The 25,443-nt window shown below is 56.3% G+C and overlaps 2 protein-coding genes across 5 annotated transcripts in view; one reads left to right on the forward strand and one right to left on the reverse strand.

The window, feature by feature from the left end:
* PMM2 (phosphomannomutase 2) overlaps positions 1-11,411 on the forward strand; it is a 22,003-nt gene extending 10,592 nt beyond the window's left edge. For both annotated transcript variants that reach the window (XM_059693137.1, XM_059693138.1), the window contains 5 exons: positions 863-954; positions 4,312-4,411; positions 4,522-4,597; positions 5,778-5,893; positions 10,181-11,411. In XM_059693137.1, the coding sequence (XP_059549120.1) occupies positions 863-954; positions 4,312-4,411; positions 4,522-4,597; positions 5,778-5,893; positions 10,181-10,279 (483 nt within the window). In that variant the 3' untranslated portion in view covers positions 10,280-11,411. The remainder of the gene's footprint in view (positions 1-862; positions 955-4,311; positions 4,412-4,521; positions 4,598-5,777; positions 5,894-10,180) is intronic.
* CARHSP1 (calcium regulated heat stable protein 1) overlaps positions 1-25,424 on the reverse strand; it is a 27,363-nt gene extending 1,939 nt beyond the window's left edge. Inside the window, exons 1-5 of one of the 3 annotated variants that reach the window (XM_059693139.1) lie at positions 25,294-25,424; positions 17,505-17,669; positions 17,207-17,284; positions 16,798-16,920; positions 12,943-14,972 (exon numbers count right to left, since the gene is read on the reverse strand). In XM_059693139.1, the coding sequence (XP_059549122.1) occupies positions 14,810-14,972; positions 16,798-16,920; positions 17,207-17,284; positions 17,505-17,662 (522 nt within the window). In that variant the 5' untranslated portion in view covers positions 17,663-17,669; positions 25,294-25,424 and the 3' untranslated portion in view covers positions 12,943-14,809. Of the gene's footprint in view, positions 1-12,942; positions 14,973-16,797; positions 16,921-17,206; positions 17,285-17,504; positions 17,670-18,352; positions 18,378-25,293 lie in introns of those variants that run through there. The other 2 variants (XM_059693141.1, XM_059693140.1) reach the window with 2 other exon arrangements.
* Between the last annotated feature and the right edge of the window lie 19 nt (positions 25,425-25,443).

Consider the following 25,443-nt stretch of genomic DNA (forward strand, 5'->3'; position numbering starts at 1 on the left):
GTGAAATGTTTTCCAAAAAGGTACTTGACACCGCCACCTCTGGGGATGAGGAACAGGTGGGAATGAATCTTCGCCCTGTATATTTTTACATTTGGAATGTTGAATCATGGAACTGTTACATATTCCAAATTGTTATCTATATTTTTATAATTGTTTTTTAAGGACACTTAATCTAATATTTCTGTTGTGATAGCAGAGGCTGGGTCAAACGGCGTCACTACAAGCATATTAAGAAGTACTGTGTACTTAATACTCTTGTCAGTATTAAGATCATTCTGTTCAAATACGATATCTGAGAAAGCCACAGTGGAACAAATATATTTTGTGTATTTTGATTGAATAAAAGCAGCACCAATAAACTCTGTGAGCCTTCCATGAAGCATTTGAAAGATAATGAATACAGAAATCTTGACTAAGGAAGCAAAAAATGCTTTTGACTGAGCCCTTTCCGGTTTGCCTTAGGGCAGTGATGGCGAACCTTTTGAGCTCAGCGTGTCAGCATTTTGAAAAACCCTAACTTAACTCTGGTGCTATGTCACATATAGAAATTTTTTGATATTTGCAACCATAGTAAAACAAAGATTTATATTTTTGATATTTATTTTATATATTTAAATGCCATTTAACAAAGAAAAATCAAACAAAAAAATGAGTTCGCGTGTCACCTTTGACACGCGTGTCATAGGTTCGCCATCACTGCCTTAGGGTCTCAACCAGAGAACAAAGGGAAAGAAGGGGAAAGGTGGTGGAGGCGTCATCCTCGCTGCCACAGCAGCCGGGTGACCCTGACTGACAGTGGCTGACAATCATTTTAAAAGTGCCTCCCACTGATCAAGTAACTCCAGTGTCTTCTTTATCCTAGAGTATTCAAGGTCACTTGGGTGAGGCCCTAATCCAAGACTTAATCAACTACTGTCTCAGCTACATTGCAAAAATTCAGCTCCCGAAGAAGAGGTGAGTTTGCTTTTCGCAGAGGCTGCCACGAATGTGGAGGGATGGCATTGGGTGGGTTGGAACCCTTCTGTAAAGCCAGGGGTAGGAGAATGAGTATGCAAATAATGGCACGTCCACTTGATGGAAATTGAAAGAACATGCTTTCAGAGGCGACCGGGAAGGGGAAATGCCTGTGAGTCAGCAATGTGGAAAAGCAACATAAACCCCAGGCCAGGAAGTCTCAAACTGGAGGGCCGCAGAGCAAAGCCCACACAGCCAAGTTTGCTTGGCCCACGGTTCAACCATACCTGAATTAGCTGCGAGCAACTGCAAGTCTGATTTCACATGTGGGAATGTCTGGATTTCAGGCTTTTGCTGCACGTGGAGACCCGACAACTGGATGCCCACATAGCAGCACTCCCCTGCCCCCACCCCCAGTCTTTCACAGGCCACTTCTCCCATCGTTCTGACTTCTGCAGGCATTGGGTTTAGGGACCTACCTCTTGGATTCTGTTGTCTCAATTCCCATTTTTATTTATTTTAACTTTTAAATATTTATTGTTTTCAGAGAGGAAGGGAGAGGGGGAGAGAGATAGAAACATCAATGATGAGAGAGAATCATTGATCAGCTGCCTCTGAGCACCCCACACTGGGGATCACACTCCCCACACTGGAGATCGAGCCGGCAACCGAGGCATGTGCCCTGACTGGGAATTGAATTGTGACCTTCTGGTTCATAGGTCGACGCTCAACCACTGAGCCACACCGGCTGGGCAAATAACAATCATGTACATACATGCCTACAGTTAAAAGATTGACAGGAAATGGACACTTGTTCACAGCGGCTGTATCGTGGTGGTGAAGGTACCGGTGATTTCTTTGAAAGACTTTTCATTTTCTTTTCCGTGTTCAGCACTTTATATGTGACACCTTAATGATCAGAGGGAGAAACATTTTTAAATGGCATTTAAACTTCAGAGCAATACTGCACTTTGGTTTCTCCTCACCTGAGGATATTTTTTCCATTCATTTTTAAAGGGAGTGGAAGGGAGGGGAGAGACAGAGGGAGAGAAACATCAATGGGAGAGAGACACATTGATTGGCTGCCTCCCGCACAGGCCTCCACCTGGGCTGGGGCTGAAGCCTGCAACCAAGCCTGCCCTTGACCGGAATTGAATCCGAGACCCTTCAGTCTGCAGGCCGTTGCTCTATCCACTGAGCCAAACTGGCTCGGGCGGCAGTGCTGCACTTTGAAGACTAGCAGAATTGATGGGACAGGTGCCCTGCTCAGCACCTCCACTGAGGGGGAAGGGGCTTCCCTTTCCACAGGGGTCTCATAGGATGAGGCGGGCTGGACCCAGCTTGCAGCTGGGTGAAGGCACATGGGCATCCATTATCCTGCTCTGTCTACTTTTGTGTATATTAGAAATTCTCCATAGTAAAAAGTAAAACTGCATCTTACATCCCAGGCCAGCTCAGCCTTTCCGTTAAGCATTAAGGAAGGATAAAAAAGGCAAGCAGAATCCTGTCCTGACAGGTGTCACCTCAGGAGGGAGATCCATGTGCGGAGCAGCAGTTCTGAATTAGCGTGACATGGTTGCTGAATTCAAGAGGCAGAACTGAGACCCAGCTTGATCGGCCTTTGCCCACATTTCTCAGCAGTACTAGCTGTCGCAGTAAGACTTCGTTGCGGAGTTGAATGCTAGGCAAACCGCCTAAATCCTGATTTTTAGGACAGAAGGCTTTCTAAGATGTATCGGCTTCCCTTCGTGCCATGGGAATGAGAGCAACACTGTCCCTGAGTTGGGGAAAATTAATTGAGCTCTTTTTCTGACAGTTTAGTACCCGCAGCCCTAGGGTCGCCCTGGGAATGGTCCCCAGTCCCCCACGCCCCAGTGTACATGTGGAAGGTGTAGGGGACACGGCTGGTCTGCACCAACTCCAGGACCCCCGGGGGAGGGCATGGGGGGAGGGTTAAAGTGTCCCAGGTGCACTGCAAGGTAGGCACAGCCGGGAAAGGAGCTGGGGTCGCAGTGTACTGTGAGTACTCACTGCTTCCCAGTATGCAGATGACTTCTGCATAAACTGGAACATGTGGTTTTCACAAGACCCTTCAGAGGTAAGCAGAGTGGGTGCCAGTAGCCCCTTCCTGAGGCTAGAGAGGGCCCAGAGTCGCCCAGCCCAGTAAGAGGGGCCTTGGCCTTGCACAGGGTCCTCGCTCTGCACGCGGCCTGTGTCCTCAGCATTTACAGGTGGTGCTGGCTGGACATCGGGGCTGTGGGGCGGGGATAGCAGAGGGTCCAGGGGGAAGGAGTCGGCCTCACAGGCGTCCCTGCTAGAACCGGAAGACACTTCAGAGCACACCGTCTGTAAACAAAACACTTCGGTCTCATTTGTCAGAATAAATAGCTTACAGGTTACTTGAGTTTTTAAGAAACTCTTTTTGAAATTCAAACTGGAAACATGGTGGGGAAAAGTGCTTTTCTAAGAAACCCCTTCATTTGAGGTAACTTAAAAAGGGTCAGGCTGTTCTCATTTTCTGTCAGGTCAACCCGTCAGAAACAGCCTGCCAGTGGGTGACGAGTTTCCTCAGTTCCTGGGAGCTCGTGGGTGACCCTCAGAGCCTTTTCCTGGGCCACGTTGCTTGGTAAAGCAGTGACTTCAGGAGGTCCCTGGCCAAGTTGTCTGGGACATACATTTTCAAACTCCTCAGGGAACTTGCCCGAGAGCTGGTCATCATTTGTATCGACTTTTAGACTCTCTGCCCAATGCCAGCCCTACTGAACAGAATAAAATGGGAGTTTAGGATTTCTGTAGCCACGTCAAAATAGAAAAAACAAAGGAACAGGTGAAATTAATTTGTGTTTCATTTAGTCCCATATATTCAAACTACAATTATTTTAACTAGAGAACATAAATCATTATTATTGATGATTACATTCCTTTTCTTACTAAACCTTTGAAATCGAATCTCAGTTCAGATGAGCGGAATTTCCAGGCTCATAGCCGCATGTGGCTTGTGGCTGCCAGGAGGCCCCGCCCAGCGGAGTTGGATCACACCAGCCTCTGCCTTTTGGAATCGCCCAGCTTTTCAGCCCGTCTGTCCATCTAGAACAGCCGTGGGCAAACTACGGCCCGCGGGCCGGATCCGGCCCGTTTGAAATGAATAAAACTTAAAAAAAAAAAAGACCGTACCCTTTTATGTAATGTTTACTTTGAATTTATATTAGTTCACACAAACACTCCATCCATGCTTTTATTCCGGCCCTCCGGTCCAGTTTAAGAACCCATTGTGGCCCTCGAGTCAAAAAGTTTGCCCACGCCTGATCTAGAATGTTGCCCAAATGGGTAATGTATCTCTGTCCCCTTCCTCTCCAGGGGCACTTTCATCGAATTCCGGAACGGGATGTTAAATGTGTCTCCTATTGGACGAAACTGCAGCCAAGAGGAACGCATTGAATTCTACGAGCTTGATAAAGTGAGTGTTTCTGAAGCATCCTGGGTCTGGGAAGGTAAGAGGTGCCACGTTCTGGCCACACTTACAGTGTGCAACACAGTAGACAGCCGGTGTCTTTTTGTTTTTCCCAGAAAGAAAACATACGACAGAAATTTGTAGCAGATCTGCAGAAAGAGTTTGCAGGAAAAGGCCTCACGTTTTCCATAGGTATTGTACGTTCAGGCTTTGCCGGGAGTGTGTGGTGGGCGGGTGCGTGCCTGAAGTTGGACTGTGCCGTCTGCAGGGGGGCAGGACTTCAGGAGCAGTCCATGCGTAGGAGAAACCCACCCCCTGTGTGATGGGCCGGGCAGAGACTTGCCCTGCTAGGTAATGGCCTCCAGCTGCTGGGCTGGGCTGGGCTGGGCTCTAAGTTCTTACCCATCAGGAGCCCTCCTCCCTGCATTTCTCCTCCTGGTCAGAAATAAGAGCATCTTGCATATTAATGAAGAGAAAGAACTTCCCCTCACACCTTTGGGCAGGCAGCCACATTAGTGAGCTCCGTAGCAGAGAAGGGGTGGGAGCCTCTTCGGTACATTAGACTGAATTAGACGTCAGCTCGGTTGGTTCTGTAAATGAAGAAACTGAGGCCCAGAAAGGAAAGGCTTTATTCACGACGATGGACCAGCACACGGCGGTTTCTGGTAGCAATCGCATTCCTTCCCACGCTCATGTCTCAGGCTTGTTTTTTTGGTAGAATAAGCCTGTCAAATGCTTCAGGCAAGCCGATCTCCCCCGTCAGTGCCGATCTCTCCTGTCAGTGCCGATGAGTCATTACTCAAAGCCCTCTCATTTACTAGCGCTAATGAATGTGCGGGTTGTGGGGAGACGACTGCAGAGGGAGTATGTGTAATAGATGAGTGGGTGGGCTTTTAAGCATTGCCGAACTGTGAGATGAACACTGTTCTGACACAGCTTTGAAAGGGTTTTTGTTGCGGTGAAAGCTGCCTGTAAATCCCCTCCCCTGTGATTTTCATTGTCCTGCAAGACGAGCTGGATGCAGCCGCGTCCAGGCATTCTCCACTCGGAGCCGAGGAGCTGAGCGAGTGGGAGCTGGAGGTCAGCACCACTGAATGGGGCTCTTACCAGATCTCCCCCAGCATGCTTCACTCTGACAGAGCAGCTAAATGCAGTGCCCCCCTTGCTCTGAGGGGTCCTCTGGGTCCCACTTTCAGGTTTTAGGTGGGATAATGTGGGAAAAACACGTAAGGTGGAATGAACCTCTAGAACCTAGCCCTAAAGGAGTGTAAGCAGCAGGCTCGAGGATCCAGTCCATTGCACACTCCTTCCAGTGACACGTCGTGAGCCTCCCTTTCACCCTCAGATTGTGTGTCCCCTCCCCACTTGGCAGGAGGCCAGATCAGCATCGATGTCTTTCCTCATGGATGGGACAAGAGGTACTGCCTGGGACACGTGGAAAAGGACGGCTATCAGACCATTTATTTCTTTGGAGACAAAACCATGCCAGTGAGTATGGAAGTGTTTTTGCGGTTTCATTGTTTGGTTTGGGCTTGAAGGGAGGAAATGGACAAATGGGCTTTTTCCCTTCACCCACCATTCCCCACCGGCCCAGCTCAAGCTGAGGGAAGCTTCTGTCCTCCGGAAGGGTGTGATTAGGGTGGTTAAGCCCCGCTCCCCTCCCTGCTCGTACACCTGACACCTCAGTGGAGGTAAGAATCCAGTGAGCCTACGGTTTGGCTTTTGAATTAAATATTGCCCTCCTCCAGAACACCTGACCCAGGGCTGCTGTCAGATCCTCTCCGCATTGCAGAGCCCTTGCCATTCTTTTTCCTCCGTATTTTGTTTCCCAGAGGCATTCATTTAGTTCCAAATGATAGGAGACGAGGCTCTTGAGTCTGGAATTGGGGGGGGGGTCAGTCCTGAGCATCACACACGGGGTACAGGAGCCCCCACCCCCCAGGGGTGTCAGAACCCCCTAGTCCAGGACTGACTCTAAGCTGGAACTGGGAGCAGAGCCCGGTGTTGAAGGGCAGCGCCAGGAGGAGGAGTCCCTGGCGGGCATTTCCCCGGAGCCCTCTGGCAGCCGAGCAAGGCTCTCCTCAGGACAGGCGGGTGCCAGGACATTGTCACCCTGAGGCCCGAGGGAGGCTCAGCGCCAGGGGGTCCTGCCCAGTCTCAGGCTCAGCGTCTCCCTTTAAAGTCCTCCCGCCCTCTGTGCCCTTCCGTGCTTACCTTGCCATCGGGCGTCCTGGGCCGTACTGCAATCAGCGGGTGCATCATAAATGCTGCAGAGAGTTTTTTAGCCCTTCACTCTCTGGTCCCCTCCAGAATTCTTGCTTCATTCAGCTAAGATCTACCCCAGGTGGCCCTGCCTTTCAACATGAAAGGCACTTCTGGATATGTAGTTTCATGTCCTTTCTGAATTATGGAGATTCAGAAAGGGTAAGTAACTTGCCCGAGCTGGGAGCACCAGAACAAACTCCCTGCTCTTTCAAGAGTGTGCCTTCCCGTCAGCAAACCCTCTCCAGCGAGTGAGAAAGGTTCTAGTTCCCAAAGGAACGCCGTTCTTTTCAGGAGGCGTATCGGCCAGCCTTTTCCTACTGACAGAGAACCAGTTTCTAGTCACATCCCGCACCCAGCACTCCGGACGCAGCGGTGCTTTCAGTACCGCTTTGGGAGAAGGTAGCTGATGCAGTGACCCCCGAGGTCTCAGGAACGGCTAGGAGCTTCTTCAGTGCTCCCATGGGCGCCGTCTGCTGCAGGCTGAGGGCAGCCATCGGACAGGAGAGAACACCTTTCTGTGAGGAGGCGCTCTGCTGTGCGCTCCAGGTCCCTCAGCTGGGACTTTGCACAATGCAGCCTAGTTCTTGAGCAAGTCAGAAAGTGACTTCCCTTGGGAATTCTTCATTTGTGAATTCGTTTCCTAGTCTTTTTAACCGCTACGTTGTCACACATCAATTGTTTTTCTAAATCTTGCCTGCTTTTAAGAAATGGATACTGTTTTTAATGTTTTTATTGATTTCAGAGAGAGGAAGGAAGAGGGAAAGATAGAAACATCAATGATAAGAGAGAATCATCATCAGCTGCCTCCTGCATGCCCCCTACAGGGGATGGAGCCCGCAAACCCGGGCGTGAGCCCTGACCAGGAATCGAACGGTGACCTCCTGGTTCATGGGTTGATGCTCAACCACTGAGCCACACAGGCCAGGGTAAAAATGGATATTATTCCATGGAGGGTCCCCCACCCTCATTCTTAAGTCATATGCATTCATTGTAGAAAACGAGGAAAGTATGGAGAAGAAAGAATAAGTCACCTGTCGTCACAGCTGGTGTGCCTCCCGGGCTTTCCTCTCTGCACAGATATGATCGCACATGTGGGACTCCTGCATGCTCATTGTTTACTTCCTGCTTTTGTTCTCAAACCATATTTTATTCCCCCCACGTTAGTGAGTCAGCTCTGCAAACAAGATGTTAGTGGCCATGTCACATTCTGTCATGAGCGTAGTTCACGCACCCGTTTCCCTAGGAGAGGCGGCTTCTTGCTGTTGTAGCGAACACTGGTCAGCGCTCCCACATCATTCTTGGCCCTCAGCTCTGTTCCTCTTGTCAGTGGTTTCCTGGAAATGGGAGTGAACAGTCCAGCATCTCAGCCTTTTAACAACATGTCAATTCTTAAAACTTTAGGCACCAAGCTGTCAAATACTAGCTTTAAATGCTGTTCACATTCGGGGATAGACACTTGGAAAGCTGTTTTCTCTCTGTGTATCAAGGCAGATGTTTCCGCAGCTTCCAGGGAAGTGGCACCTGAGCTAAGAAGCCATTTCCCTGCCGAGCACCCCAGGCTCAGACCTGCCTGCGAGTCCTCTCCCGAGACAGCCTCTGGCGGACCGACGCTGCACCAAGGGTGCCGCTGCTTTGAGCCCCTCCAGAGAGCAGAGTAAAGGAGGAGGCCTGGGCCTTGCTTTTCTGAGTACCTGTCAGCTATGAAACCCCTCACCCTTCCCACCAGTCACAGACCAGGATCTGAAAACCCAGCTCTGAGTTCCGCTTTCGGCTGGGGGAGACCTGGTTTGCCTCAGGAAGGAGATGGCCAGGCACGGAAGACACGCCCCGAACTGCTCTGCCTGGCGTTCCAGGGCTGCAGCTCCCCGTCACACACTGCGAAGCAGCCACATGCTGCCGGCAGGCAGCACGCCCTCGAATTCCCCTTTCCTCCGCGTGCCCTGGTGGGCCGCCCAGCAGTGGTCCCAGGACACTGGGCACCTTCCAGCACTTACTGTCAGCTCAGCTCTTAGGACATCCTGGGCCTCTAGAGCCCGTAGCTTTTATTCCTTATTGAGGTGCTTGTACAGCCCCCGCAGTGACTGCCCCTCAGCCAGGAGAGGCCCTGCTCCGCACTCTGAGGGCACAGCCCTCCGCTCTGTGCCCACAACTAGACGTTTGAACGTAGTCCTCTGTGGTGGTGTGTACCTGCCAGGCCATTTCTGAGAGAAATCTGGCTTTTCTAAAATCAGAGGAATTACTAGAAGTGGTTCCACAGCTACTTGTTTAGGCAGCAGATACAGGGCCTCTGGGTGACCAGACGCCCGCAGGCTCCCAGGCGCACTGGAAAGGGGCATTCATGGCACAAGGTCAGGGCCTCCTGACATGGCCCCTCCACCCAGCACACCTTGGGCCCGGCCGCGGCCCCTCCGGAAATTGTGAACTCACTTCCCCTGGGAAAGTGTCTGCTTGGGGCTGGTTAATCTTCAGGTGAGAGAGCAGGAGTGATTTCATGGGTCAGCCCTTTAAATGTCAGGTTTTCCGACAGACTCTTTATGAGAAAAACCCGTGTTCTCAGCTGCTATTTTCGTTGTATGAAAACTAATTGATTTTTCTCAAGATTTGGAGTTAGATTGCTTATCCAGTTTTATGAGGAGAGCTGTCCCCCCCCCCCCCCCCCACAGCGCTGGGCAGGATGCCCGATTCATTCACCTGAGACAGCGGGACTGGGACCCACAGTCACGGCGCCCCGCCCTCCTCCCCCGCAGCAGCGTGTCAGGTCCTCCCAGGTCCGGGCCCTCAACTCTGGAGTGTAGTGCCCCAGATAAAACACTGTGAACACCCAGACAGCCGGACAGGGGCTGCTGCTGGTTCTGCCACAGAGATTGCTTTCCGGCGCCTTACCCAGATCCCATGGTCTCATCAGCTACCCCCCAGCGCTGTGGGAGATGCCACCACTCCCACTTTCCAGGTGGGGAGTTGCCCAAAGAACCCCCCTCATCAGTGGTAGAACCAGGATCTAATCCAGGCCACGTGGCTCAGACAGCCACATGGGGCTGTTTCCAGTTAAATGAATCAAATTCGGTTCCTCTGTCCGCTAGCCATATGGCGAGTGCTCCATAGTCACGTGTGGCACATGGCTTCCATCAGCTCAGAGACAGGCGTGTCCATCACAAGAAACTCGAGAGCAGGGGCTCTGGCTGTGGCTGCCCCCCTCCTGTGGCTCGTTAGGCCCGGGTGCGGTGGGAACAGGTCGATGGCACTGAGCATCCTGTCACCTGCCGAGCCTGCTTGTTTATAGAATAAGCCTTCGGTCTTCACAAGAACACCACGAGCTCACCGGCATAATTACCGTTCCCGCTGAGTCACAGTTCAGGAGAAGGTGACACCCTTTCTCGGCATGACTGTCTCTTAGTTTCCAGAGGAACGAGGTAACCGAGGAAACCCTCCCTGCCCGTCCAATGGCAGGTTCCTCCTTCCTCTGGTAGCCCTGGCCCAGGCAATGGCTGTGTCTGCTTCGTGTCTCCGCAGGGTGGGAACGACCATGAGATCTTCACGGACCAGAGGACCGTGGGCTACACCGTGACGGCCCCCGAGGACACTCGCAGGATCTGTGAAGAGCTCTTCTAACGCCCCGTGGGAGGGCAGGAAGGCCCAGCTACAAGCCGAAAGGGTCGCCCCGTGGCCAACCCCAGGTCCCTCCCTCCCGTGCCCATGGACATTTACAGCCATCCAGCCCAGGACAGACACGTAAAAGCACTTCCTGAAATGAAGCACCTGCTAGTGCCAGCTTGGTAGGAGCCTTGAGACCAGGGCACTGTGGTCATCAGCGGTACTAAGCTAAGTGACCTCTGAACTCTTGTGTTCCCACCTCACTTCCTGTTTGAGAGCCACAGACCTCAGCGTGGCCTGTGGACGACTGGCCGGGCAAGTGACAGCTGACCCGACGGAGTTTGCACCCCGCTGGCCTGGTTCACAGGTTAGCTCAGATCCCCTACAGTGAGGGGCTGGGTTCTCTAACCATCGACTTGGGAGACAATTGTCCCAACAGCCCTTCCCCAGGGGCCGGCTCTGAGCCCAGGTTCAGAGAGACTAACGGGTGTCACCCTTCACCAAAGAACCTTCTGCCTCGCCTCCCAGGGGCCTGATTTGCCTGGTTTCTCAGGCATCAGGTGAAAGCCACGGTAATTAACAGGGCAGAAGCTGCCCTGTTTCTCTGCAGACCTTTGAATAAATAAGCGCGGGACCCTGGCCCTCACCCTGATTCCAGCCTTGGTTGGGTCTGGGCCCTCACCCCCTCCCTCCCAGGTTCTGCAGGTTCCTCATGGAACTGGAAGGCCCCTCCAGGCCCTGGTCCAGAACAGGGCGGAGACGGCTTGCCCAGGCAACGGTTAACGTCGATTCCCAGCCTCTGGAAACGTAGGGACCCACAGCCCTCCACAGATTGGTACAAGGGCCCCAGGCCGGCTTCAGTCCACAGCGTGACCTCTGCTGGGGCCCCACCAACCTGAATCCATGCGCTTTGCACCTCCCACCTTCCCACCCCCACCAGGTGCTTTCATCACAGAAGAGCCTGGCTTCCCCCCAGAGCTGTCCCCAGGCTTCTCGGCTCTGGACAGTCTGTCCCCCACCACACGGTTGATGTTTTTAGCGGTTCCCAGGACATGCCATCAGTGGCATCTTGTCGAAGTGTTTTGCAAATGTACTGTAATGACCTTTCAAGGTGACGAATAGCAAATTAAAGTGATTGTATTGTTTCCTATTTCTCTGATTATTTTTTATGTCGACCTGTTTGCTCTTCAGTCAGATGGGATACAGTCCCTACCACATAGGTAACTTAATTTCAGTAAAGCCCATTGAATGGTGGGTGTGAGCTATTACTAACTCAGGCAACCCCCCCCAGCAACCCGGTAAGCAGGACTTAGCCCGACTGTATAGATGAGGATGAGTGAAACCATCCCTCAGCCTTGCAGAGTTCGCAGGATAAAGACCATCACCAGAACCCTAAACATGCTAAATGTTGAGCAAGAGGGAAGCACTGAGGTTGCACCCTGAGCAGCCTGCAGCTGGTTAAGAAAGCGGGTCCTGTCCCTGCACCGCAGCCGCGGCCGGGATTCAGCCCTGCACTCAGGTCGCTCGGGGAAAGGCCTATGTGCAGGGCGGGGGTGCCGGGCACAGCAGGTGGCTGCGGGAGTCAGGCCTCCAGGAAGGCCTTCTGAGCCTCCTGAGGAGCCTGAGCCTGACCCTGCGGGAGGAACTGGTGGGGAGCAGATGTGGATTCAGGAAGGGCAGGGCGTAGGTGGCTTTGAATCACTTCCTTTCCAAGAACTGCTTCCTCTTCCTCTTCCCCCAAGTGCTCCTTGATCGCAGCCCTGCAGGCACCTGGGCCGGGCCTCCAGGCCCCTCCACCTGTCTGCCCTCTGCAGCAGCCACTCAGGTTCTGGAGCTCATTCCACCCCCCACTTGCAGCTGGTTCCCAGTACCACCTGCAGCTTTGTGCCAAGGCCTCCCTCATGCCACCTGGGTAACATCCTCTTAGTGTAACATGCCCACAACCTCATGGTTTTGAGCTAAATGCCTACTTTGGCCTCTCCCTAAACAGGTTCAATGGGCTGGTCCTAATTTTTCCTAATACACTTTTTTTGTTTGTTTTTAGCGAGAGAGAAACATCAATTTGTTGTTCCACTTACTGATGCATTCATTGGTTGCGTCTATGTGCCCTGACCCAGGATTGAACCCAAAACCTTGGTGTATCAGGATGACGCTCTCACCAACTGAGCCACGCGGCCAGGGCCTTTCCTAATACACTCTGAAAAAAAATGTAGCCTTAAAAATGTTCACCTCTGCACCAACCAAGATCGTTATCCACCTCTCCTGAGAAAGACTGTCCCAGGGCGACCTTCCCAGCCCGACACGTGAAGACCCTCCCGGAGCGGCCCTGCCCGTCGTCCAGCCCAGCCCCTCACCTCCTCCCGCCCTCCTGGAAGCCAAAAACTCGTTCTCCCGGCTCAGCCTCACACAACCAAAGTATAAACGCATCCACAGGGAATCTATCCACAAGTGACCAATAGCATTTTCTGTTGTCACAAAGCCACGTTCTACTGCTAAGCTTCCTACATTGAGCCTGACAGTTCAGGGAAAAGGTATGATCCCATTTTCTGACTCAACCCCAAAACAACCAGCTGCAAAGCACAATGACTCAGCCTGGCGTGGGAGCCGCCCTGACCCTCTGGCTCGGAGGACAGGAGAGCTTCCTCACAGCCAGCTCCTCGCTAACAAACAACACACAGCCATGCACAAAACAACCTTTATTGACAGGAAGGTGGGAGGAAAGATTCGGATTTAGGAATCCCGGGTGCAGCTCCCATCTCGGTCACCAACACCCCAGTCCTCCAGAGCCCAGAGCAGGTTCTCTATGTTGGGACTGAGTGGGAGAGCGTCCCTTCCAGCTCTGGGGGCATCGTGCGGTTCTGGAATACCCATCGAAGAGCTGTTCACACAGGAAGGACTGCAGGAGCAATTTGCAAAGGATTCCACACACAGGTCACCTCCGAACAGCAGATCCGATCCCAACCCACTGGCAGGCGGGAGTCTGTGGGGTCACACAAAAGACGGGGCTCCTGGCAGAAGTGGCTCCAAAAGTGTGGTCTGTACCCGACAGGCAGCCTCCAGGGGCCACCTGGGCACACCCAAGGCTCACGGGGGGAAAAGGCCACCTTGGACCCAGCAGAAGGCGAAGGCAGGAGGCAGAGAGCCGTGCAAGGGGCACGATGGGTCAGGAAAAGGCAGATCGAGTCACTAAGCGTGATGTTTCACTGCACACACGTCATCACACACACTTTGCGTTAAAACAACTGCGCCAGCCAGCGGCCAAGCAGTTCCAGCCTCCCACCCCTCCGATGAGGCCGTCCCAGAACGCAGACAACTGGGGGCCAGGACTGCTTCCCGCCCCAAAGCCCCGTCTTCGGTCTTCGGTCTGGAACACCCTGTCTGCCCAAAGCCAGCTTTAAAGGGTTCACTTTCCACGCTGACAAATGGATTCCTGACTCCACATCAGCCACATATTTCAAACGCATTACCCAGCTAGTTCTACTTAAAAATCCCGACAGCCAAACCAAAGCACAGCAAATACAATCCTAGAGAAGATCTGTTTACTGGAACCAGCTACAAAGGCTCGCCATGTCGGCAAAAAGCGCAAACAGAGCTGGCTCCGGTGAGAGCGGCAGTTACTTAAAAAGAAAAACTCACACTTCTTCAGGCCTGTTTTCAAGACAACCCCTTCGCTCAACGTGTATTTCTCCAGCGTCTGACTTTCCCAGGCTGTCAGAAAGCAAGCTACTTACTCTTTTCTGGAAGAGTCGGGAGAAAGGCCTGTTTTAAAACAAACACCCTCCCCTCTACGCTCCCTCCTCCTTCCCCATCCGCCACCTAAACAACAGGGAGGGGATGTGCAATGGCTGCTGGGACCTAATCACTCAGCTTGAAGGCAGCTGGAGAAGACCAGGCTTCTAAGGGTGAGGATTCAGCTCTCAGCACGGCTTTCCCAGGTGGAGGGCTAAGGGCTCCTGGGAAAACCTTTCCCGACCCCCAGCTGTGACACCTCCTGCTGCAAAGGCACCTAAGACCCTCCCACCCCTGCCCCCCCCCCCCCCCCCGAAGCCAGCTCCCCTGGAACCAACCAAGCCTAGAATCAAAAAGCCTGCTCTGCCCAGGGCCAGGGAGACACAAGAAGGGGGCGCTAGGGTGGGAATGCATGCTGGGGAAACACACGGGATCCAAGTATGTCACCACCCACGGAGTTCTGAGCCTCCCACCCCAGGGGGATGGGGATGAGGGACTCCGTGGGCTGGAGGAATACCACCTGACCCACCCCCTGGGCGAGGGCCGCACCCTCTACTCAGCCACCAGCCGGGGCCTCTCCTTGTTCAATGCTTTTAATACTTTTCAGATGGTGCGGTTGTTGTGATGGTCAGAGGCTACGCTGGTGGCCCAGGCACCCCGTGCCTGCCCCGACCCCCTTCCGCCAGGAGATACTTGAAAGGGACCACGCGCCCCGCTCTGAAGCCGCATCTCGGGCAGGGGAATGTCATCTCCAGTCCGGTCCTGCCTCCTCCTCCCCGCGGTCTCCAAGCCCAGGAGAAGGGGTGCTCCTGGCCTCTCCTAGGAGCTGACGACGTGGCCGGACCAGGTCTCGTGCTTGGTGCCCGGCGCCAGGTGGGTGATGACCACCTCCACGGCCTGCAGCTTCTCGTGCTTGGGCGGGATGGAACACATCTTGTAGGTGACCTCGTCGCCTTCCACCGGCACGTACTCCCCTTCCACGCTGCGGGTGGGGAGAAGCACTCAGCGCCCTCACTCAGATGAGCTGCCCAGCCGTGGGATGCCACGCCCAGGACGCAGCCCCTGCCGGTCAGAGGGCCGCCCTGGGCTTCTAGGGGAACTGCCCCGCCCGCCCTGCGCCCCGCCGTCAGAGGGAGCCACCATGCCTCAGTGGTGCCACGCCGCCCCAGCCCCCCACTGCCCCAGCCTCTCCCTTCCCTCTCCCTCCGTGCTGCTGCGGAGCCCACACCCAATCAGCTACTGCCTGGGACCTCTGACGCTGAGACAGAGCTCAGCCTGGAGGTGCTCACACTTTACAGTAAGCGTGGGCGACCCAGGGCCTCTTGGACAGAAGAGCAGGGGAGCCAGCCTGAACCAGAGAGAGAAACGAGGTGGCCCTACAGGAGATGAGTGATGCCTGGCGGAGTGATTCCCAGCCACTGGCCTCACGCCCACTGGTCCAGGAGTCCCAGAACCCAGGCTGCACCTGCTCTTCCACTCCCCAGAAATGGTGAGCCTTCCGGAAAGATCCTTTGTGCTTAAAGCCAGTTCAGGGAGGGTCCTCTCCCCTGGGGCCATTCCCTGAAGATTCCCTCACTTTCTACCGGACGTAAGTCACCATCCCGCCCATGGGGGTGACGTGCCCATCTTGCTGCCCCCTTGATGAGACCCCACAAATCCCCTCGAGGTCCTGAACGCCAGGGCCAGCTCCCCCAGAACTGGTCTGCCTCGATTAAAGAATCACAGAGCAAATGGAGCTTCCCTCTTCGACCTGGCGACCAGGGAGCTCAGGATACAGGGGTAGCACTTGTCGCAGCAGCACCAGGCACCACGGGACCTCTGCTTTCTCACCTGCCCCACCCCCGTGTTCCTTACTAACTTATCCTTCCTGATGCCCTGAGATTATCCTTGTAAACCACCGCAAGTCCTTCCTGGAAAGAGGCAATGCACACCCACGTGTGCACTCACATACGTGATGCGATGCTTTAGCATCCTAGGTCTCCGCTGTACAGGGGCCCTACTTACTAGTAAGACCTGACGCGTGAGTAGTGGGAGGGGATAAAGAAAGGGTAATTCTCCCACCACGGCCGACATCTGCAATCGGTTCCTATTTTCAAAAACATGGTTTCTATATACAGGGTGAGGCAAAAGTAGGTTTATAACTCTTCATGTGGAAAATGACACAATAATTAATAATCACACAAGAGTAAACTGTGCTTTGCGCACTCACCACTGTAAACCTACTTTGGCCCCAGCCTGTGCAGAACACAACTTTCCCACAAACTGAAATGAAAGATCAGGGGATGCTGAGGCCACAGGGTGGGGTGGGGTAAGGGTGCCAGGTGAGGTCCCCACATAGCTGAAGGCCGGAAGTGGAACGCAGGCCGCAGGCCGCTGGGGCCTGCATGCGTGGGCCCCGCCCTGGGCCCGCCAAGGCCTTCCAGACACTCAGGAAGGAAGGATGTCGCCAGTGAGCAAGTGACTAGAGAAAGGATCCAGCTCCAACTTCCCGGATCAGAGGGGCCGGGCAGGAAACCACCCTGAGGCCAAACACAGGGGCGCCCCTCCCCATCCACCAGATACACTGGGCACTCGGGCCCCATCCCACCCCAAAGGGTCTGCACGCACGCACGCAGACTGTCACCTGCAGCATCGCGTACACCAGCACCACCAAGTGCCGTCTCACAACCCCACCCCTGAACAGTCACACCGGGTCCCACATGCCTGGCCTCACCCCTCACCCCTGCACCCATCATGGTCACACACTCTCCCTGCCACTGAGGAACCAAGACAGGGCCCGCCCGGCCCGCCCGGCCCCGCGGACTCACTCGGAGATGTGCAGGAAGATGTCGGGGCCGCCGTCAGCCGGGGTGATGAAGCCGTGGCCCTTGGAGCGACAGAAGCATTTGCACACTCCTTTGTAGATGGGGCCCTGCGAGGCCCTCACCGTCCTGACGGGGGGGGGGGGGGGGGGGGGGGAGTGTGAGGGGCCCCACCAGCCCTTCAGACAGACACCCTCTCTCCTGGGGCCCACCAGCTCAGCCCAGCCCTGCCCACAGCTGTGCCCCCGGAGGTCCTGGCACAACTCTGGGGGCCATTCACACAGAACCCAGTACGAGTGACTCCCTGATGACCCTGGCAATTGTTCTCAGGACTCAGTCCCCCATTGAAAAGAGGGCATTATTCTAAAAGCTGACAGCAGATCAGTAATCAATCCGAGCAGCAGCCTCCACTCACTGGGCCTGAGGTCTGCATCTGCCAGGCACCGTGTGCACCCTGCTCCTGTCCCCGTTTTGCAGCTGAGGAAGTTGAGGTCTGACAAGGGAAGAGGCTCTGTGTGGTTAAAGGCCAGCGATTTAAGACCCCAGCGGTCTCACCCCAGCTCGCCACAGGCTCCAGTGGGCCTGGGGCCGCGCCCTCCAGAGTTCGCAAGGCACTCTCCAGTTCTCGCCCTGACCCCAACCCCACGTCTCCCCTGTGACAAACAGGGTCACTGAGGCACAGGGAAGCCTCCCCCAGCCAGCCCGAGACTCACGCGGAGAAGGTCCTGGTCCGGCGAGTGGGCAGTGGGCTGGGGACCACATTGCTGCGGAGCGGGGATGGTGAGCGGTTGCGGGCCCGCTGGGTGTCGAGCAGCCCCACCGAAGCCTGGTGGGTGGGGGGCTGTGGCGGCGCAGGAGGTTCAGATGACATGGCTGACCTGGAGAGAGAGGGGGGCTCTCAGGGGCTCACCCCCCGCAGGGAGGCCCCAGATGCATCCCACCCCCACCTGGGGGAGTCTGCCATCGGAGACCCATTCCTCCTGTGGAATGCAGGTCCCAGCTCCCTGAGCATGCAGCTCACGGCCACGGCTCACAAACAGTATCCACAAACAGGCGCCCCCCAGGGTCTGCAGCAGCCTGGCCTCCCTCCATCACAGCGCTGCTCAGAAAGGCCAGCTGGTACCCATGACGAGGACGGCGTTGGTCCCGTGTGTCCTCAGTGCCCAGCACAGACCTGGGACGGTTAGTAAATACTGTGACAGGAAGGGAGGGGAGGAGCCAGGGAGGGAGCGGGGTTTGGAGACAGGCAGGCAGGCCTTGCTTTATGCCAACCCCTAGATCAGGACTCCAGGCTGAGAAACATTTTCTGGACCCTGCTAAGCGCCAAGGGGAGAAAAGGGGAGAGGGGGGAGGGGGAGGGGAGGAGGAGGCAAAAGAAATAGCTCAGTGTTCATCCAGGAAACTCTGGGACACAAACCAAAGACAGGCTCAGACACCAAGTCTGGATCCCCGGGGCTATGACAAGCCGGCATCAAGGGCCATCTCGAAGGCAGCACGTCCACCAGCCCCTTATGAATTCCCGCCCCGTCTGGATCGCCAGGCTGCCGGGACCACTGATTACCTCGGTGATCTCCCAACATGCATCAGGGGTGGGACCAGCCGCCGGAGGGCTGGGGGCGTGCACTCCACAGGGCTGCCTTGCTCGGGACCTTTTGCCAAGATCCGGAGGTGGCCCGCTGCACCCAAGGAACACCACACGGTGACTACAGAGGCGCCCTCTCTATCCTTGGCTCAAGGTCAAGAACAAAGAGCCCAGGCCAGGAGCCAGGGGGCCTGGGTAAGTGCCTTCCCGGCTCGGGGATGAATTTCCCACCTGCCGGGGAGCGCCTGCTCGGGCTTCGACTTCGGGAAGGCCACGAGGGAGGCCAGGAGCCTGAGCCCAGACTCACCCAGGTTCACGCAGAGGGCGGACAGAAGCGGCCCAACGGGCGTAAGTGCCTCACACGGGGTTTTCAAATTTAAAACGTGAGCTATCTTTTATTTTTTATTTTTATTTATTTATTTATTTTTAAATATATTTCATTGATTTTCTACAGAGAGGAAGGGCAAGAGATAGTCAGAAACATCGATGAGAGAGAAACATCGATCAGCTGCCTCCTGCACACCCCCCACTGGAGATGTGCCCGCAACCAAGGCACATGCCCTTGACCGGAATCGAACCCAGGACCTCTCAGTCCACAGGCCGACGCTCCATCCACTGAGCCAAACCGGTTACGGCGTGAGCTATCTTTTAAACATCTAGGAGTTTGCCTCAAATTCCAGGTTTCCAGCTACTCGTGAGAAAAACCAGCAGCGCCGACAATCTGCTTCCCTCATTTCTCGTAACTATGTGGCCCCAGGGCACCAAGGTTCCAAAGTCACCCAGCAATGTCCCCTCTGTCCCCCACCAAACCGCCAAGCACCCGGCCTGATTCCTCCCCCAAAAAACAAAATCTCTGCCCCTACCACACTCCCTACCACCACCCCACCCCGCCCGGTACCCCACCACCGCCCACCTCCCATCCCCCGGCAGCTCCGGGCTCTAGCTGGCTGAGAAGGGGGGCCAGCTGGCCGCTGGAGGACCTGGCATAGCTACCTCCTGACCCTTCTCTCAGCTGCAGCCACGGCCAGGGAGGACCGGGAGTCCGGGGAGCCCCCACCTCAAAAAGGCCCCGGCTGCGAGGCTGGGGGTCAGGGCTCCAGCGTGACCCACCAGCACAGGTCATAGAGTCCTGGAATGTTCCATCGCATGGGGTTCTGGGAAGGGGCCAGCCCAGAGAAGGGAGGGCCCCGCCCCGCCCACACGCAGGCTGCCCAGGGCAGCAGGTGGGACCACAGTAGCTCGGTGACACCAGAGTGCGGTGCAGAATGCCCTCCCCACTTCCACCTCTAATCCCCCTCCTTCCCTCTGGGTCAGGCACACCTCACTCCAGACCCCGCCGCCTGCCAGCTGTGCGATCTTGGGCAAGCTACTGAACCTCTCTGGACCTCCCGTTTCCAAGCCCGGAGATGGAGATGATAACAGTCCTGACTTCCCAACAGGATCATGAAGACGAAATGAAATAACACACGCTGAGCGCTTGGCACACCGTCTGCCCCCAACAAGTGAGCAATAAGTGTCAGCTATAATTGTTGTATAATTGTCATCATAAGATTATTCAACAAATGTGTGCCCAGTGCCAGGCCCTATTCATGGCACTGGAGACACAGGGCTAAATTTGGAGCCAGAGAATAAACAGGTAAATCAATATATGAACAAGATCATTACAGATTTCCAAAGGGCTGGTAAAAATACACAGAGATAAAAAGAACAGGGTGGGGGTGCTTCCCTAACGAGCTTACAAGCTGAATCCTGAACAATACGAGTCAACCATCGGAAAAGCAGGAGGAGGCAGGGGGCGGAGGGAGATGCCTGTGCAAAGGTCCTGAGGTTGACAGGGGCCCAGGTACGACTGAGGCCAGCAAAGAGGCTATGAGGTGGCTGCTGGGGATGGAGAAGGTAAGAGGCAGGAGGTGGGGTGGGAGGGAGGGCAGGGCCAGCGCAGGAAGCCTTGGGCATCAGCATCACCACATGTGTCTTCCTTTCTTCACACCTATTTGTCTGTCTGTCTGTCTGTCTCCATTCCCCTTGCCAAGCCTATCTCCACCTGGGTTAATGAAGCAGGCCACATTGGGCCCCCTTCTCACTCCACCCCCCCCCTCCTCAGCTCCCCAATACACTCAGTCCCTCAGAGGGGCCATCAGAAGCCCATGACCTGGTGAGGGCAGCACGGGGCCCTCTAGGTCTCTGGGGCCCAGCACCGGGGCTGCCACAGATCAGGGTTTGGAGACATCCAGGGAATGGCCCAAGGACTCCTTACCCAGCACCAGACCCGAAGCCCTGGCTGGCGCTGACTGTGCCCTCGGTGTGCTCAGCCCCGTGCACAGCCCGCAGAAGGTGGCCACGTTCATGCTCACCTGGCAGAGGAAGAAACTCAGGCACTGAAAGCAGGAGTGACCGGGGAGGGGGAAGGGAAGTGCCGGCCTGGGAGACCCAGGAGCCTTAATCACCACCACCCTGCCGGCCTCTCCTGGCCCATCTGAGCTGGAGAGCAGCTGGGCAGCTGGAGCAGGCCTGGCCAAGGGCCTGGTAGGGAGGAGGAGGAGGAGAGAATGGCCTCTGTGTGGGGGAGGCCTCAGTTTAGGTCAAAGTCCAGCTGTAAGGAAAACAGCTGTGGGAGGGAGTTGCCAGTCACCCAAAAGCCAGCTCTGGGGCCCTGTTGCTGCCCCCCTCCCCCAACACACACACACACACACACACACACACACACACACGTGCTCGCGTGTGCATGCAGCAACCCCAGCCCCCCAACTAGCATAGTCCAGGCTTCCCGCTGGGCAACTGTGGTCCCAGGGGAGGCCTTGGAGCATCCCTGAAGGAGGCAGCCCCACTCGGTGTGACTAGCGCCCTCCCCCAGCTCCCTGCAGCTGGGAGGAGTTTGCAAACAGATGCTCAGGCTGGCAAGAGGCTCTAGGCCACACCTGGGGTGGGCCTCTGGCCTGCAGCAAACTCAGACCAAATACACCCAAGGCATGTCACAGCTGCTGCTCTGTGCACACATGTGTCTGTATCTGACGTGTGTGTATACGTGTGTGCACAGGTATGTGTGCTCACACATGACTCTGGAGCCATCTGTGCCTCTGAACACAGGCATACACGTGTGCCTGCTCTGGCTTATGGCCCAGGCTTGTCACTGCCAGTGTGGGCACACCAGTGGGCCAGGTGGGCCTCAGCCTGCCGCCCACACACCGGGTGCTACACTGGCACCAGAGGACCTTGACGAATGTTGCCTCCTAGTCAACTAAGTTACTGGGCACCCGCCATGTACAGGAATGAAGCTCAAGACAGCAAAATCCCTGCCCTCGACAACCACCAGGACAACAAAAACAGAGAACTGGGGCCAGCAGGGCTCTCAGCACTTCGCACATCTCAGCTCATTTCATCCCCATTTCACAGAAGGCAAAACTGAGGCCAAAGTATCAACTGACTTGCCCAAGCTCCACATCTAATAAATAAACTGGTGAAACACACAGTACACCCAACAGTGGAAAAGCTATGAAGAAAAAGCAAGCAGAGGCAGAGTGTGGGTGAGGGGCTGTATTTTTAAAGCAGGTGGTCCCAGGTGAGCAGCTGGCCATACTCCCCCTTCCCCAGACAGCACCCCTGGGTTCTGAAGAGTGTCCAGCCAGGAGAGGGAACCCAGGACCTAAAGGTAGGGAAACCAGGAAGCCACTCCCACCCTGTGGGTCCCCAGGGAAAGGTGTGTCACCAGGCCTTTACCCTGGGAAAGGGCGGAGAAGGGGACCTCAGCCCAAAATAGCCTGGGAATTTTCCACAGGCCATGCAAGTCCTCCTGGAAGGTTCTGAGAATCCCACTGGGCACCAGGCTCCTCCTCAGCCCACAGATCTGGAGGCTGGAGATCCAACCCTGAAGGTCTCCTCTTAACCTCCCCTCCCCTCCTGCACTCTCAGCCTAAAAGCCACCAACCACATCAAGCAGTGGCTCGGCCCAGCCCCAGGGCCAAGCCACTGCTGGCAGGTGAGGATGAGTACTAGCCCACACAAAGGGCAGGGGATAGGGCACTGGAGAACCAGGCATGGGGCATGGGGGCATGGAGGCAGTGTAGGTGAGATGTCCACCGTTCACTGACTTCTATGTCAGGCTCTGTGCCAGCATTTATATACATTAACTAGATTCACCCCCACAGGGCAGGCACTTTAATCATCCCCATTTTACAGATAAGGAAACTAAGGCCCAGAGAGGTTTAAGCCAGCTCTCCTCACACTTGAGTCAACTCATGAGTCGCAGGGATGGTGTGAAAGTACTCATTCTGATTCTGAAGGTTGGGGGCTGAGGCCTGAGAGTCTGCATTTCTAAGGTGCACCCAGGGAGGCAGCTGCTGCTGGGCCACGGAAGACGGAGCCCACAGAGCTGGTGGTTAAGGGAAACAGGGTGGTGGGTGGGGGGGTGTTGAGGCTCAGTACACCGGGAATCCTGGTAAACTGAGGCAGAGACACCCTCCCTTCTCTCCCCTCTCCTCCCCGCCTCCACCCCAGCGGAGCCCCAGCCTGGCAGAACTGAGGGCCTGCAGGCCTAGCAGGGTGGGTCAGCTGAGGCAGGACAGAGGGGCCCAGGAAGCCAGAGGGCCCACAATGAGCCCTATTCCCCTTCATTGTTCCAAAGACAGCCTGATTCTGGGGGAGGGATGGGGGAAGGGCAAGGGGAGGGGGAGGAGGGGAGGGGAGGAAAAGGGAGCAGTGGGTAGGGAGTGAAGGGTAGAGGGAAAGTGTCAAGCTGAAGGATGGGGGAGCTGGGGGACAGGGGACGGCGAGGGGGGGGGGGGATGAAGGGAGAGTCAAGAGGATGTGGCAACAAGAGGAAAATACAAACAGGGCAGGAGGGTGTAGCCCCAGCCCCAGTGTCAGGGGCTGGATGAGAACAGCTGAGCCCCATCCCAGGCTGAGCCCAGCTGGCCTGCGCCTGCCCCCTGGGGCCCGAGTGCTGGGAAGAGGTCTCACATCCCGGGACCAGTGTGCTGGGAACCAGAGGCGGGCGGCCGGGCCCTCCAGCACTGCCTGACCCCCCGCAGCGCTCCCACCCCACCCTTCCCAGAGATGGTCACCCAGAGCCCTGAGCACCTAGGACCCGGCCCAGCCCAGCTCAACCCCGACAGCCCTTCTGGGAGAGCCCAAGCCCTTGCTGGTAACTGAAGCCCCTCCGCACCCCGCACCCGCTGCACGCACTGGGGAGCCCCATCCTTGCTGCTGGGCCCTGGCGGCAGGCCTGCTTCCCGCCACTCTGCTCTCATGCCCTGTGACCCTGCAAGTGACCTCACGGCTCCACGCCTCAGCTTCATCATCTGTCAAATGGGACAGTAACAGTGGAGCCGCCCAGGCCTAGGGACCTGGGGCAGGACAACTACAATGGGCTGGGCCAACCAGAGCCCAGCTGCTCCTGGTGGAACTGTCAGGCTCGGGGCCATCTGGAAGGACCCCTCCCATTCCGGTCTCTGCTGGCAGGACTCAAACCAAGTGCTCTGACTTGGCCATCGGTGGGACAAAGAAAACCCATCCCCTCCCAAGGGAACCCTCCTTCAACATCACCCCCAGACCCCAGGGTCCCCTCAGGATTTGCTGGGGGCGGGGGAGGGGGTGCAGACAGGCCAGCACCGAGAACCGGAAGTCACCAGGGGCTCCGGGGAGAGGGGAGCAGCAGGGGTAGGGAGGCCCTGGCCTGGAGGAGGGGCAGGATCACTGCAGGAGTGGGGCAGTCAGTCCTGGCACAGGGATCTGCAGGGGCAAAGGCCCACAGGGGGGGGTGCGGGCACGGAGAGAAGTGGGGAGGCTCCAGGTGGAAGACAGCAGGCAGCTCTGCTGAGAAGTTTGGCACTCAATGACAGTGGGCACAGCAGTGGACCATTTTAAGCCTGGGGTTGATTTAAACCAATTATTCTTACAAGTTTCTCCTGGTAAACGGATTGGAGGGGCAAGAATGGGGGCTAAGAGACTGAGAAATATTCAACATAGCAAATAAAAACCGTAACAGTCGCTAACTTTTCTCCGGGCACTGGGTTAGCATCTCCTTTTATTCCCACACATTGCCTTAAGGTAGAAAAAATTACATCCCCAGTCTACGGAAGGGGAAACTGAGGCTCCCCGAGGCCCCAGTTTGCAATGAGACACCCCCGTCTATGAGAACGGAGGCCCTGCCTGGAGCGGGCTGATCTGCGCTCCCCCCGCTGTCCCCCCATAAACACACACAGTTCAACAGCAGAAAGGCTGGGGGCGGGGGCGGGGGGGAGCAGGGGTTTCCTTTCTTAAAATCAAAAAAGAACAGTTCATTTCCGGCCTGCAAACCGGCTGCCAGCGAGGCCAGCGGGGAGGGAAGCTGCGGACGCGGGTGAAGTTTTCGGCTCCGCCTAGGGGCCCCCCATCCGGGCGCAAACACACTCGGCGACAGCCCGGCGATTCCTCCCCCGAGAGGCAGCCAATCGCGCGGCGCCAGGCCGCTCCCCCGCCGGGCCTGGCCGCGGTCCCGCCGCCGAACCCGCAACTGGCGCGGCCCGCCCCACCTCCCGGAGCGGCGCCCCCCGCGCCTCGCCCCACCGCCCCACCCGGCAGCTCATCCGCGCTCCAGCGCGCGCACGCAAGCGACGGGAGGCTCCCCTAATCGCAGAAAACAGGTGGCCAGGCGGGAAGTGCTGCCTGCCGTCGGCTCCCCGTCCCTCCAGCCGCTGCCACACCCACCCTTCCCCCGGGAGGAGTAACTCGCTCGCCCCAAACAGGCCTCGGCGATCCGAGGTTTCCTAGGAGCCCGGAGTCCCAGCCCCGAGCCCCCTGCCGGCGAGCTCGGAGACCCTGCACCGGCGGGGGGAGAAGGGAGCATTGGCGCCGAGGAGCCGAGGTCCCATCCCGGCAGCTTCTGGGCCTCCGGGCGGGGGCACCCGCCACACTATCCTGGGGTCCCCGAAGAAGGTCCCTACCTGGCGACCCGCTCCTCTCCGCCAGCGGCTGGGCTCCGTCTGCAAGAGCTGGGCTGGGGAGGGGGCGTGGTCCGGAGGGCGGGCCCGCCGAGGCCCCGCCCCCAGGAGCTACCAGCCAATGGGGCGGCGCCGGAGCCGGGGCCGGCGGGG

The sequence above is a fragment of the Myotis daubentonii genome, chromosome 4 (genome assembly GCF_963259705.1).
Source record: "Myotis daubentonii chromosome 4, mMyoDau2.1, whole genome shotgun sequence".
Classification (NCBI taxonomy): Eukaryota; Metazoa; Chordata; class Mammalia; order Chiroptera; family Vespertilionidae; genus Myotis; species Myotis daubentonii.